The following is a 15488-nucleotide window of genomic DNA, read 5'->3' on the forward strand; positions in this document are numbered from 1 at the left end:
CCACAGGTTGAGAACCATTGAACTAGAAGAATGTTCTGTGTTCCATTGGTGCTGTACTGCACCCTGGCTGGCTCGTCCCTTCCTTGTGACCCTTCTGTGAGGGGATGTCCAATTGTCTACAGATGAGCTTTGGGTCTCTACTCCATCTACCCTTTTCCCCTCATTTGCATTAATATGATTGTTTGTTCTGGGTCTTCTGATGCTTGATCCCATCAATACCTCATGATCACACAGGCTGAAGTGTTTCTTCCATGTGGGCTTTGTTGCCTCCCAACTAGATGGTTGCTTGTTTAACTTCAAGCCTTTAAGACCCCAGATGCTATATCTTTTGATAGCCTGGGCTACCGGGAGTCAAAATGGATTTGGCAACAGTGAGAGCTGTGTGCACTTAGGGATTCTTACAGCTCTTATAACAATCCGTACATCCATTGTGTTTGGTACATTAGCCAGGCACCACTAGCTTTCTTCACCATATTTGCTTATGCACCCATTTTGTCTTCAGTGATCTTGTCGGGAAGGTGACCATCACAGAATGCTGGATTGTTAGAACAAAGTGTTCTTGCATTGAGGGAGTACTTGAGTGGAGGCCAAGTGTCTGTCTGATACCTTATTATTTGACATATATGTACCTAGAACTATACCCCTATTGTTATAAATATATTTACATATGTATGTGACTGTATTTAGACCTCTATAAATGTCCTTTGCCTCCTAGTTCTTTCCTCTATTTCCTTTTTACTTTCCTCTTTCCCACTATCATGTTCAACCTTCATTTGGCTCCCAGTTATTCCTCTTGGCTACATTGCAGTTGATAAAGCCCCCCAGGCATCCTGCACCCTCCTCACCATTGAGTTTAGATCACTTGTTCTTCCCTTGTGCCTGGGTTTGTTGGCTTCCCTCTTAACTTCCCCCACCTACCCCTCTCCTATGCCCTTCCCGGAACTGTCGGTCTGTTGTTATTTTTTCCTAGGGATTGTCTACCCTGCCTATCTTATCTAGATAGACATGAAGAAACAAAACAAAAACAACCCCCCACCCCCCCCCAAAAGAAAAGCCTATAAATAGTTCCATGGCTGTCTGTTCACTTCTGTGAGTCTTTTCTGGTCAAGTCTGATGGGGTCCCATGCCCTGTCCCCGAAGTCTATTTTTGGGATTCTTCAGGGACTTCATTGTTTGCTCCTCTTGCTGCTCTGTTGCATGCCCTTCGTGTTTTGCCCTGGTGTGGTGGGGTCAGATGGGACACACATTCCTGAACTGTCTCCAGTGTTGTCCCCCATAGTGCTATGGGTCAGTGAGGAGATGCCGTGTCTCGTGGTGGGGCCGGCCCTGTGGTCCTCTCTGTGCGTTGGTTGCTCCAAGCAGGAATATCGTCCTTGCGCTTGGTGGGCCAGGTTGCATTTCTGTCTGTCTCTCTGTCTGTCTCTCTCCTTCCTTCCCTCCCTCTGAGTTTGCTCCTATGGGTTCGGAGCAGGCATGCCCCTCTCCCTGAGCTTTAACTTCAGTGCTGTCCTCAGTAGTTCATTTTTCTCGGGAGGGTGTCCACATGGTTGGGATTGGGGCCAGCCCCACAGACCTCTCGATTGGTTCGCTGCTTCATGCTGGTACGTTGCATTCATGTCTTGGCGTACCAGGTTGAGGTCTAGCCCCTCTCTCCTCCTGTGGAGACATAAACAACACCCTCCCCTTGGGTGGTTAGTGCCTTATCCCCCTGCCACCCATGTCCCTTTCTTTTTCTTCTCCCCTCCTTATATTTAGCACCTTTAGTAATACCTTATAGCAACTAAACCAATGTGTGTGTGTAGAGCTGTGTATATTTCCTAATTTGTGCTGAAAGTGATACATAACTAGCGGGATGTTTATGTGTGTACATAGCCTCTCCTCTCTTTCGGTCTTACCTTTGACTGGTGTGTGTCCCACACTCGGAATCCCTGCTCCATCCATTGTGAGCTGGCTCTCTTCTCTCTCTCTCTCTCTCTCTCTCTCTCTCTCTCTCTCGACCTCAGTATGCTGGCCTCTTCTATACCTTTGTATCCAGGGCCCCTGTGCCCCGTTTCCACCCCATGTCAGCAGAGTCCTACGCACAGAAGTCCTGCTTCCAGGTCACTTCTTCGGTGACGTCTCACCTGCTCGTCTCAGAGCCAGGTTGTTCCTTTTACTGAGTCCTGGCGTTTGAACACCAGCTCAGCTCTTCAGACTGTGAACTCATCCGAGATAGAGAAGAAAGGTGACGACTTTGTCTTCCCTTTGACTCGGAAGGGACCTGGCCGAGAGCAAACAAACAGTAACCCAGCTGACTAGGAGTAAAACGTGACTCGTGGGTGCCAGAGTTGACCTGGGTGCTCCACGGGGGTTCCGTGGCCAACTGGCCAATCCCCAGGCCTTTCGTCTGAAGTACCTTCGGGTGGACTTAACCCTCGAACTCTTTGGAGAGCAGTTGAGCCCCTGGAGCTGGCACACAGGAGGTGCCCAGTAATTGTTCAACAAATGAGCCTACACCATACGAAAATGATGTTGAGGGGAGACATGGTCAGGGAGCGGTTTCTTAGGAAGACCAGGGGATTTTCCTCAATATGAGACATTATATTCACGTGCCTCTTTTCCCCACCCGCGCCCCTGCTGTCCACTCACCCTCCAGGTTATGAGCAGCCGCTTCCTGCCCTATGACAACATCGTCACGGACGCCGTTCTCAGCCTCGACGAGGACACGGTGCTCTCCACCACGGAGGTAAGGGTCTGAGCAGCAGGTAGACAGGCTCCCGGGCTGGGCCCCAGGCCCCCAAACCCTGCATGCCTCTGGGTGAATTGCAAAGCACTTTTCAAAACTTCCTGTGGCATGGGTTTGCAACTCCCCAGCCCGATGCTGGTGTCCTAGCTCTGTGCATCCCCCTGGCGCCCGGAAAAGGGCTTTCTCCCCTTTGCTTCCTCTGCTAATGGGCTGGTTTGCATGTCCGCACCTTACCTTTCCACTACCACCTGCCTGCCTCCTGTTGGTGGTTAAACTGCGCCATGTACAGAATCAAAGTTTGGGGGCCAGGCAGGGCAGGGGGGCTGTTGATCATTCTCTTCTCAGCATGCTGTCCACTCCTGTGCAGTTGTCGTTTAGCATCGAGGGGGCACCCCGGGTGGCCTCTGATCCCCGTGCGCTCTTCTTGGGTCTCAAAGCAGCCCTCAGGCTTGGTTCAAGTGCTCCTGTCCTTCCCCCACTCAAGAGCCAAGGGTTCCACTCTCAGGCTGCATTGTCAGCTGTCCAGGTCTCTGTGCCAAAACCCAGTCCCACGAAGAATGTGTGAGCTGGAGAAGAGAGGTGAATATCGACAACCTGGGTAACTATGGATCTCTGGACCCTTCCTGGAAGCCAAGGAGGGGCCAAAGACAGTCCCATCAAAACGTCATCTGTGGGAAATGCGTTATTAATGGGGGCCTGGGGACTTCACCTCCCTATGCCTTTCCCCCACCTTTCTTTTTCCCCTTTTTATCCATAAGTGTGTTCCTGTTAACTTTGGTATGAGCACGTACCAGCCAGCATACCCTTCCCTGGGAGCCAGGCTGACGCTGACCGTCTGGGTCCCACGGAGCCAGAACTCAGTACTGATCAAGGCTAGGCGTCTCTGTCCCTTTCTGGAAATGCGTGGTTGCTTCCAGTGTCCATCAGGTGGAGTTGAGCAGCCGTGACCTTTCATGGCATCCTAAATAGATACAGGACAAGTGGCCCTGGGCCTCACCTTGAGCAGCATACTGCCTGTGTCGCTGAAGCACTCAAGTTCTGGGTGCGAGTGATTGGGGCAGTGCTTGCTGTGTTGACGAACGCTGGAATCCACCAGCAGTTGTGCCTTAAAATCTGTCGGAGGAGAGAGAGGAGATACGCTGAGTGTTCAGACGGACAGACGACAGACAGTAGTGGACTGGTGTGCAGAGTGTCCTGCTTCCTGGCACCCAGGAGCACGCTCATGCACCAAGTAAGTGTTGGTTGGCAGTTATCTTTGGCCTGGTCCCCTTGCCAAGTGCTTTGGCCACCCAATTCCATCCTGTTGGAACCCTGGCAGGAAACAGAATTCAAATAGTATGATTCAGATCCAGCGATTTGGATGACTAGAGATGGTGGGAGGCAAGAATGAAAAACAGAAAAACAACCCACTGCTTCCGACTCATGCAGCCCTACAGGACAGCATAGAACTTGCCGAAAGGGGACGTCGCTTCTGTCTCCTGTGGAGCGGCTGGTAGGTTCGAGCTGCCAGCCTCCTGCTTAGCCGCTCAGAGCTTGAGCCCCTCCAGGCCAGGACTCCTGAGTGTGCTTCAAGGGACTCACCGTAGCTTGGGAGACATCTGAAGATGAGCGAGAGCAGGAAACAGCCCCAACTGAAGGAGCAGCACCACGGACACAGTGTTGGCAACATCCTTGAGGGCTGGGTGTGGGGAGAAGAAACCGCCCTTCAAGATCATGGAAGGAGGGACACAATCACGCTAGAAGCCTGGCCTGAAGCAGGGAGGGAACAGGGGAGAAATACTCTGACCTCACTCTCTGTCCTGCCTCTAATTTCCAGTTGGTGACGCCCACTGGTCTAGGGGTGACTCAGTGGTCCACCTGGCCTGGTGGTGTCGCACATAGCCTACCAACTTCCAAGTCAGGAAGAATGGGATTTGGAAACACAGAGATCAAAAACAATACTTTTGCATGACAGGGCCCCTTGATACATATGGTCAAAGCCGACAGCATACACCTTAACCATTATCTAGGGCACAGCCTGGTGTGGTGTGTAGGTTCCTCTTACCTTATCTGGCACAAGACCAAGCGTCTCAAGGAATTTCTCCCTCTATCCTCTGCTGAAATAACTTTCCGAGTCTGGGGTACTTCTTGTGCTGGCTAATGTAGTTTCAAAAACAAAGGTTTCAAGCACTCAGTGCATGTTTGGAGGAGCATGTGTTGTATGTGAAGCAATTAGAAGTCAATGTGGGTTGAAAATGATATGTAAATCCACGAGGCAGGCAGCCTGGTATACTTCTGCTAGCCAGTTGTGCTGCCTGCAATGATTCGGGACCAGGGATTCTCCTCTCCCCTCTCTCTCTCTCTCTCTCCTATCTCTCTCATAGGTATTGGTTCATTTATTCCCCCTCAAAGGCATATTCGCATGTTTAAATGTCTCCCTATAGTATTAAGAATAGACTTTTAAATAGAATCCTAGATATTAGAGTTGGTTTATAGTTATTTACATTTATCTGGCTTGCTCCAAAGCCTCAAAAGAAAACGGATGTCGGTTTTTAAGAGAAAAGGCTGACCTTTGCCTCCTTTGATGTGTTAATGATCTGTGAGAAAGCAGAGCTATCACAGGAATCATAGTTTTATCTGAATTTACTTTTGAGTTCTTTTAAAAGGACTAGAAACAGCTCTGCGATAGCAAGAAATACAAGCAATGAAAACACCCCATTGGGTTCTATAGTAGTTACCCGGCCTGTCTCCTTTTCAAAGGCGAATGGGAACCACCAGGAAGAGTGTTGACAGCCACGTGGCTTCTTTGAGGGCGATCCATAATCCACACTCTGGTCATCGGCAGGGCCACGGGTCTTCACCTCCAGGGACAGTGAACGGGCGTCACCGCCCTGTTGTTTTCTGGGAAAGGCTACCCACTCTCTTCCAGTCTTTAACTTTCTGTTGCCTGTTTGCCACCAGGTTTTCTTAACGTAGGTCCCTCCCCCTGCGGTGGTCCTCCCCCTGCTCCAGATGTGATGGGTTGGGGGAACAAGCAAGTGTTGTCATGGCTTTCTTGTCTTGAGATAGGGCATTAGATCTTCCACAAATATATGAATTTATGGCCGTTGGCTAAAATAGCAAATTTTATTTAAATTAAAAATCAATCTCTAATTAACCCCCCCCCAAAATCATCAATGACAACAACAACAGCAAAACCCTACTACCATATAATTGACTGCAGCTCACAGCGACCCTGTAGTGAGTTCCCTAGGCTGCCGGTCTGGGTGTGAGCATTCCATGAGCTAAAATGGGTGAGCGCCCATTTTATTCTAAATATTCCATGAATAGAAGCATTGTGACTGCTGGTATTGCTTTTGTTTTGTCTTCGTGTTAATTTTATTGATCACTTACCAAAGTATTATTGAAAATCAGAAGTGAGCTCACATGTCTGAAGACAGATCATGAGCTACTGATACGCATTCCTGGGTAACAGGCCCAGCAGGGCCTGCTCTGTGGTGCTCTGGGCACTTGCACGGCAGTGAGCTGCATTTCCGCTACAATAATCCTGTGGCTTTGCTTGGCCTTACCCCCGCTTATTCCTGGTGATTTTCTCTGTAATGCTTTTTCTAGATGATTCCTGCACGGTGCTTCTTCAAACCTGAGAGGCCTGAAGTAGTTTTCGCTTTGTGATGTCTGCTCTGTCTTCTTGTTAGAACCTGTGCTCTTTTGAGAAAAAAAAAAATTTCTCTTGTGCTTAAGAGGCTGCTTTAATTTTAGTCACTTTTATTTCTGTCTCTTTGGTTTTGAGGTTGTGTTAGTCCAGGGAGACTAGAAAACCAAATCCATAGATACTCGTATGTGAATAAGAAAGAGGTTTATATACAAGAGCTGTTAAATATTGAGGAAACATCCCAGCCCAGTCAAGATCAAGTCCATAAGTCCAATATTAGCCCATATGTCCAATACCAATCAATAAAGTCCTCTTCAAACTTATAAAGCACATGCAATGATACTGAATGCAGGAAGACCTCAAGCTAAGTGGGTGGAAAACCCTGTGGATCCAGTGGTGGTGTAAGCATCTCAGCACTGGCAGAAGTCTCCATGTGGCTTCTCCAGCTCCCAGGGCTGCATCAGGGTAGGTCCATGTGACTTCTTCTCAGGGATGTATCGCAGGAACTCAGCAGCAAGAGACAGTGTTTCCCGCCTCCAAGAAGGAATACCGATTTCCCAGAATTCTCAAGAGAAGGCCATGCCTACACAGAGGCCTCATTGGCTATGATCTGATTGACAAGCTAGACTCCACCCCTACACTCTTAATCCTCAAATTGACAAATGATTAGATAACTACCACAGAGGTACACTGGTTCTGAAGTACACTGTGCTTCCCACGACGTGGGCACAGAAAAGCTGCCCTGCTGTATTTGTGCCTCCCGGGAATCAGTACCTTTTTAGGGCATGGGGAAAGAGAAACGGCTGTGGGAACATGCTTCGTCGCTGGAAAAGACTGGGTTTCGAAAGGACTTTTCAGCGTGCGTGTGTGTGTTTTCCTTCCATTCCACACTGATCTGAAGTTTCTTCCCCAGAAAACATTAAAGTATGCCTCATTATGGGGCAAAATGTCAAGCAGTCAGTTTAATTTGCTGATGAACACATGCAATTAATGTTTCCCAACAGTCCCCGGATCTTGCATTATGAATTAGCCAGGGAGGTGATGTTTTGTTGACATTTGCTAACGCTGTTGATTGCGTGTTTGGCTTGTGCTCTGCCTGCAGGTGGATTTTGCCTTCACAGTGTGGCAGAGCTTCCCTGAGAGGATCGTGGGGTACCCAGCGCGAAGCCACTTCTGGGATAACTCGAAAGAACGGTGGGGGTACACATCCAAATGGACGAATGACTACTCCATGGTTTTGACAGGAGCTGCTATTTACCACAAGTGAGAAAACTGGGCATCTCTTTCGTTTGGATCCTAGCTTGTTTCCCTCATTAGTGGTCAACAAGTCGATTCTGAGTCATGGAAACCCCATGTGTTACGTGGGGTTCGTAGGGTTTTCTTGGCTATAATCTTAATGCAGTTTGTAAGCAGCTGGCTCTTAACTGAAAGGTTGGCAGTTCAAACCCACCAGTCACTGTTGGGGAGAAAGATGAGGTTGCCGACTTCAGTAAAGATTTAGAGCCTTGGAAAGCCAATGGAGCCATTTACTCTGAACTATAGCACTGGCTGCTGTCAGTCAGAATCAACACAATGGTGGTAGGTTTGGTGGGATTTGTTTTTTTTTCATTTTTTTAAAATTGTAACAGTGCTTTGATATATAATGCACATATCATATAACTCAGTGGTCCAAACATATTAAAAAGAGTTGTCCAATCTTCCTCAAAATCAATTTTAGAACATTTTCTTCTTTCTTTGTTATTGTTAGCTTCCCATTTTCCCCTAAACTCCCCTGCCATGCCCTGCAGAAACTATTAATCCAATTACCGTCTATAGATTTTCCTCTCCTGGGTTTGACATAAAGAAAAACATACAGAAAAAAGGTAACAGAAGAAAACAGAGAAAAGCCTCAATCAAGAAAATAAAAACTAAAATAAATTTTAAATTGGTCAAAAGGGAGACCAGTGTTAAATTTTAACCTAACTACCTCTATGGTAGCCTATTCTCAATGCACTCTGTCTGATGGCAAGGCTATTCATATCCCTGACCAAGGGGCCTTGGTTTCATGTTAAGGAGAGCAGATCACCAGGCCTTGGCTTGTACAGTACCTCTTGGTGGGGGGTTGAGCCCACCCAACCTCTATACTAGTAATCGAGTAGAAACCATTTGCACCCCTGGGGATTTTAGAGCTTAGCCGGCTCTTCATATTTGTTTCTGACTGCAGGTGCTCATTTTCTTCGGTCAATTATTGTCAGTGGCATTAATAAAAATTAGTTTGCATCCCTGTGTAAGTTTTGGTGATGTAGTAGACATGTATGTCTCTTTTAAGCCAACATCTCTTCTTGGCGGATTGCATATCCAGAAGTTACATGGAGAAATAGCATGAACTTATTAATCTGGAAGCCAGAGAATGGGAGTCTTAATACCTGAATATTTAGACATACAATACAAATGTAAATAGTCAATTGAGTGCCCAACAAGAATTTTTCTAGCTAACTGGACTTCAAAACTAAATAAAACAGAAAAAGATATACCCACTTATATTCCACTAAGGGAAAAACGCAGTATACCTAACTATTATACTGTATATTAGAAGGGCAATCACGGGGCAGAACAGATGGTTACTGTGCTTGACTGCTGATTGAAAGTTGGCGGTTTGAGCCCCTCTCCCCTAGAGACATCAGAGGAAAAGCTGGCCATCTGCTTCTAAAGAACCAGCCACAAAGACCTTACGTTGCATAACTCTGTGGCACACTTCGGATATCATGAGTTGGGTTTGGTTCAAAGATTATCGTTTTGTTGTGCTTTTTATATTGGAAAGAGGTCAGCGGTTCAAAACCATCAGCTGCCCCTGGGGAGAAAGGTGGAGCTTTTTACTCTCAGAAAGAGTTGTCACCTTGGAAACCCACAGGGGCAGGTCTGTCCTGCCCTGTAGAGTCTCCATGAGTCAATGGCAGGGAGTGGAAGTGACATAGTACAACAACAACAACAGCAGATAAAGTGGAGCTGGCCAAGGGACCAGGGGTGCCTGCAGCAGATTGTGGGGGCAGCTTAGAATATAAGCCAAGTGGTCCCCATGGAGTAGGTGAGATCTGAGCAGAGACTTGAAGGTAGAGAGGGAATTGGCTGAGAGAGTATCTGTGCAAAGAGTATTCTGTCATGGGGCAAACCTGGAATCAATGCCTCAAGTCGGGGAGTTGGGGAAATATCAGGACGACCAGTGTGACTAGAATGGAGTGAGCAGAAAGCTTATGGAAACACCAGTCCAGGACCTTGTGATCCGTTGTGGGGACTTTACCCTGAGTGATGTGAGAGCCCAAACAGGAGCGTGATCAGAGCAGAGACCTTTGGCTTTGGTTTCCGTTGACCACTGGCTGCTGTGTTGACAGCCAACTCTAAGCGGGGAGACCTGTTAGCAGGTTGGTGACATTCTGAAGGCAAGAAAGGACATGAGTAGCGGAGGCGATAAGTAGTGGTCAGATTGTGAGCATGTTTTGAAGATGATGCCATCCCCATGTCCTGGAGGATGGGATGTCGCATTCAATGACAGGTTTCTTGACTGGAGAGGTGATGGATAAAGTGCTCATCAGCAAAGATAGGAGGGAAAATAAAAGTGCTGGGAGAAAATGCAGGCATTCTGTCTTGGGTGTGAAGGCATGCAAAAGAGGACTGCGAGAAGTCCAGAGACAAAAACGATGGGACCGAGTTCCGATTGCCAAGCCAATAAGAGCAGATGACTAGCATATTCGACTCAATCATTAATCACCACTCTTGTGCTGTAGTAAGGCAAACTCGCTAATCTTAATCTAAGTTGGTTGGTTTGTTTAAAATAAAAGAATAGAATATCTTGCTGTCTTGGGATAATGTTCAAAGTGCACACAGGATAAGCACTTGGGCTAATTGAATTTTGATCTGAAGAATTTACCTTTTGAGCATGCACTGTACCTGCCTCCTGCTCCTCTCCTCCTCTCTATGAATCTAATACATTCAAGTGATTCTCTTTGCTCTAAGTATCTGGTACGTGTCTCACTGAAGGACAAAAAGTTGGGTGAGAAACCATGCACATGAACTAAGAGGGCTCTAGCAGGATTGGCCACCAGTATTTTCGTGAACTCTGGGATAATAATGAGTAGGGTCCTGATTAAGCCAAGAATTAAAAGTGCCAAGCAACTTTGTCATGGAGTATAGATCCGTGCATAAGTAACTTATTTTGTTGGCAGAATTTCTTTTCATAATGGACTATCATGGTACTGGACTTAGAATGAGCAAGGCATTTCTTCTTAGTTATGCACTCTGCTGGTATCTTTGTGCCTTATTTGCACATATGTAATGTGTGGAGTACCTGCTTCTTAAGTTTGCTGTGAAGATGCGATAAAACATTGTTATGTAAAGCACTTGACCATTGTTGGCACCTAATAAACACTCTGTAAGTCACAGCTGTATTCTCCTTCATCCCCTTCTTCATCAATGACGTGTAGGGATTAGAAACAAATGGGTATGCGCTGTCTGTTAAAGATGACCACTTGACATGGGGCACAGCTGACCCCCTGTGAAATGTGCTTTTGGTTTTTGTAGATATTATCACTACCTGTACACCCATTACCTGCCAGCCAGCCTAAAGAGCATGGTCGACCAGCTGGCCAATTGTGAGGACATTCTCATGAATTTCCTGGTGTCTGCTGTGACAAAATTGCCTCCAATCAAAGTGACCCAGAAGAAACAGTATAAGGAGACAATGATGGGACAGGTAAGGTTAAAGAAACTGCCTCTCTTTTTTTTTGCGCGCTGGTGGTTAAATGTCCACCTGCGGTCATTAAGATTTAGTGCTCCTCCAGGGATGTCACATGGAAGGTATCAGTTGGCACATGGATAATTGGGAAGATATAAGTCAAGGGTATGTTTGTGTCAATAAAATAAAAATCTCATATAACCTACAAAGTAATATGAGAACGGCATATCTTCCTCAGGGTTAAAGATCTACAGAGGATTTGTGCAAGTTCACTGTGGGTGTTTTATTTAACAACTTGCTAGCTTTCTTCCACATAGCTCACTGGTGTTTTTCTCGTGAGTTGGGTGAAAATCATGGTGGTTGACCAGGAGTCACAATACTCACAGTTTTGTCAGTCCAGAACCACCATCTATCAGCAGTAGGCTGAGGGATTACATTCTGTAATGGTGACATCTCCCACACAAGGTTGAGATTTTATAGATAATTTAATACAGATTTTGATAGATTATAGATTTTATGTTTTTTATATATATAGATAAGCTTTTAGGAAATTATTGAATTGAGTCACAAAATGTTAGCACTAAAGACACTTCACAGGAAATATAACCATTTTACAAGTAAAAAAACCCAACAACTATGGCCCAGCGAGTGTAAGCTATTGATTGCCAGAAACTACACAGATAGTTGGAAACAGACCTTGGAATAGAATTCTTAGCACTGTTCATTCTGCTGCCTGTTCTTTTACACAAGAGGGTCCGGAGACCACGTCCATCGGGATGCACTGAAGCTCATTACTGCCTTCTGCATCTTGGCCAGAGCCCAGTGCAGTAAGAAAACAAAACCCTGAGTAAGATCGTGCAGACCTGGACCAGTTAAATCCTCCAGTGCCTGACAGGATTCGAGTCAGCTGAAAGCACACCCTTAACCTCAGATCCACTGGTTCCGGTACCATGTTTTCCCATGAGCCACCTCTGGGTGGGTGATGCAAATACAAATACTTAGCTGCTGTGATGCCTAAGTTATATCTCAAAAGAACCCAGCCCAACACAGCTGCTAACCCAGAGCTTGATGGTTCAACTCCACCCAGGGGTACCTTGAAAGAAAGGCCATACACTTGTGAAAAATCAACCACTAAGAGCCCTGCGGAGCACCGTCTAACTCCAGCACGCATGGGGTCTCCCTGAGCCCGAACGGCTCCATGGCACCTCGTGTGTATTGTTCTAACAGGCATTCAAAGCCGGATGCAAGGGGCTTCATCTTCCCAACACACTGATGGTTTCCACTTCACAAGCTTAGTATCATCAACAACAGCCCCCCCCCCCACACACACACACACCATGACAGGATTTTAAATGGATAAAATGAAGTCAGTTACTCCACCTGTACTGGGCACGTGCAGTTTATCAGGCGTCCTCCTGGTTCGGTGGTTAAAGGGTCGGCTTCAACCCTAAAGGTCAGCCCTTCCAGCCACTCTGAGGGAGAAAGAGGTTGTCAGTCTGCTTCTGTAAAGATTTACCACCTCAGAAACCCCGTTCTCTGTCCCATGGGGGCCCACAAGTTGGAATCGACTCATTGGCCCCGGTTTGGATTTCATGGGGACCGTGGACCGGGCTCTGCACCAAGTAATGGATATGAAAGCGGCCATTCTAAGTGCGGTTGGAGCCTAGTGGACAAGTCTAGTTTCCTCCCACTACTAAAGAGCTGGTCAGAGGATGGCTAGGAGTTTTGACCTTCATAACTGAAAAACAGTTCAAATTTAAGTAAGATGTACTGAGTGTCTGAGTGGCCAAGCCTTGTCACATGGGCTGTTCCTTTAGGGACACCAGTTTCCTTCATGTCGCTTGCCTGGAGAGTCCAGGCAGAGCTCTCCCAGCAGAAATGATCGGGAACGGAGCCTTTCTCTGGCTGCCGCTTTCCAGCCTTGGAATCCTTTTAACTTCCCCGAGCCTTCCTCCCCATCTGTGAGATGGTGGCACTGTTACGTGGCTAGACCACCTGGGTGCTTGGGAGACTCACAGGAGCTCCATGACAACCCTTCACAAGTAGTGTTTTGTTTGTTATCCTGCTGCGCAGCGTGAACTTGACATTTGTAGTCACCTCAGCACTACGTATTTTCAAGCATGTTGGCACTTCAGATGGTTTTTAAGTGACTCTGAGTGATTATCGCAGTAAAGATGTACCTGTCTACGGAGTATGTTTCTAACAGTGGCGGAGAAAACAAACGAATCGGAAGCACACTCACACACTGCACACATTTATCTTAAAAGAGCTTCACATAAGCACATTTGTCTTTTCCCCCAATCATTGGGCAAACCACCTTTTCACTCTCATTTGTATATATCTATATATATTTTACAGCTGTTTTTGCTTAGTGGGTCTAATTCTATTGACCACTCAGGCCATGCAAGCCTTCTGTTTTAAATCAGTGCTCATCATTTTCACATTCTGAAGATATTTAAGCAGCGCTTGGGTAACACAGAGCCACATAGATGGTAGCCATGTTTTCTACCTGACCAGGATAAAGCTTTATTGCTTCCTGGAGAAGCAGTGACTCTCCGTAGGATTGACTGCTCTTCCAGAGGTAATCTTCGGGCATTTTGGTAGTGTAGGAACTGCAACAATCCTTGGGTTAAGAGAAGAATGTAACTTTGATATTGAAATCTATTATCAGTATTATAGATACACACTCTCATCTACCACTGAATCAATCGTGGGGTCATTTCAATGGAGAAGTTTCCAGAAGGGAAACTAGGGGTTCAGATGATACAAAACACCAGCCTTGAATGTAACGTAATGAGCTTTATTTTGTTCTTTACAAATATACTTGGGGTGTGTGGGGGTGTGTTTAAGGGTTCATTGGGATCTTGTGGAAAGTAGAGCAATCACAGTAGAGAGAAAGGACAGGATGAATGAATGGATGGGCACATAGATTAGTGTAGTTCTGTTTTTAAACATTAAGGAACTTACTCATATTAGGAAATTATTCCAGCCAAGACTTGAAGAACCAGGCCTGTGGGTGGCGAGGCTTGGGCCAGGCCAGACCGCAGACTCTGCTGCTTGCCCGTCTGCTCACCTTGGTTCTCTGCAGGTCTCTATCTCACTGTGCACCTCTCTGATTACCTTCTTCATTTCTCTCCTTCTCCCTAGACGTCTCGGGCTTCCCGCTGGGCTGACCCCGACCACTTTGCCCAGCGACAGAGCTGCATGAACACGTTTGCCAGCTGGTTTGGCTACATGCCGCTGATCCACTCTCAGATGAGACTCGACCCCGTCCTCTTTAAAGACCAGGTCTCTATACTGAGGAAGAAATACCGAGACATCGAGCGACTTTGAGGAATGCAGCTGAGGGGGGTGGGGAAGCGAGCAGGGACCCTGTCAAGCTGCTCTCTTCCCAGTGCAGATCCGCCCACGTCATGGAGCCAGATCGTGCCAAGTAGCCAAATAAACTTAGATGGACCCAACGACAAAGCAAACCAAGGCCAATGAGAACTCGACTCCTGGCTCCTGGGACTGCACGGGACTCCTCCACACTCACCTCACCGGCTTCTGTGTCCCAAGACTAGGCTGTGTACAGTTTAATTATGGAACATTAAATAATTATTTTTGAAATGATTGCTATGCAGGTTTAAACTTTTTTAATGATCAAAACTATTAAAAACCAGAGTTCTTTCTTTAATCAAAATTGTCTTGGTTGTAAATACTTCAAAGCTGCTAGTCCTCTTCCCACCAGCTCCACTGCCACCGGTCACGCCGGCTTGCCCATAGGTCTGTGGGAGCCCACGACCCATGGCACCTTCAGCAAAAACACTCCAGTCAGGGTCAGGACATAGCCCGCACGGGCGAACACAAGTTCATCATTTGAACTTGTCCCAATTGCTTTCCCCTTCGAATTTGCAAATCCCCTTTAACTTTGACCCCTAGCATGTTAGCGGTATGAGAGGAAGACATGTTATGACTTCTTGCTAGACATTCCTCACTGAACACTTTCTGTCTGAGATACAGAAGTATGATTATCTTCTCTTCACTAAGGCTGGTCAAGGGGAGGGGAGGTAATGACAAAATGTCAGAAAAATGGAGAAATACTCAATTGGCACAAAGGACCATGTAAATGATCCATCGGCCAATTATTGAGATGGAAACACACCCAACAAGATCCCAATGATCACTGAGTCAACAATGAGCACGTGTGAGGGTGTAGCTGGTGCCAAGAGTTGTATTAATGAGACAAAGGAGTGAGCGTATGGAGGGACGGGGCAGATTTTTCATGTGACACACATAATATAATGTTTGTGTAAACCAGGAGCTTCTCCACTGAAAAATGATTTCTGGATTCTCACCGTTCAACGAGGGTCGCCATGAAGTTAACAGGGTGTGCCCCACCATCCAGAGCCTGGTTCCATTTCTGGGTCAGACATTACTGTGAG

General features: G+C 46.7%; 1 protein-coding gene across 1 annotated transcript in view; it reads left to right on the plus strand.

The window, feature by feature from the left end:
* Positions 1-14740, plus strand: part of EXT1 (exostosin glycosyltransferase 1) — a 309869-nt gene extending 295129 nt beyond the window's left edge. Inside the window, exons 8-11 of the mRNA XM_004697419.3 lie at positions 2636-2725; positions 7459-7619; positions 10911-11082; positions 14212-14740. Of these exons, the coding sequence (XP_004697476.1) occupies positions 2636-2725; positions 7459-7619; positions 10911-11082; positions 14212-14397 (609 nt within the window). The 3' untranslated portion in view covers positions 14398-14740. The remainder of the gene's footprint in view (positions 1-2635; positions 2726-7458; positions 7620-10910; positions 11083-14211) is intronic.
* The last annotated feature ends 748 nt before the right edge of the window (positions 14741-15488 follow it).

This window comes from Echinops telfairi, unplaced genomic scaffold (genome assembly GCF_000313985.2).
Source record: "Echinops telfairi isolate 266 unplaced genomic scaffold, ASM31398v2 ScPeMD7_1;HRSCAF=3_0, whole genome shotgun sequence".
NCBI lineage: Eukaryota > Metazoa > Chordata > Mammalia > Afrosoricida > Tenrecidae > Echinops > Echinops telfairi.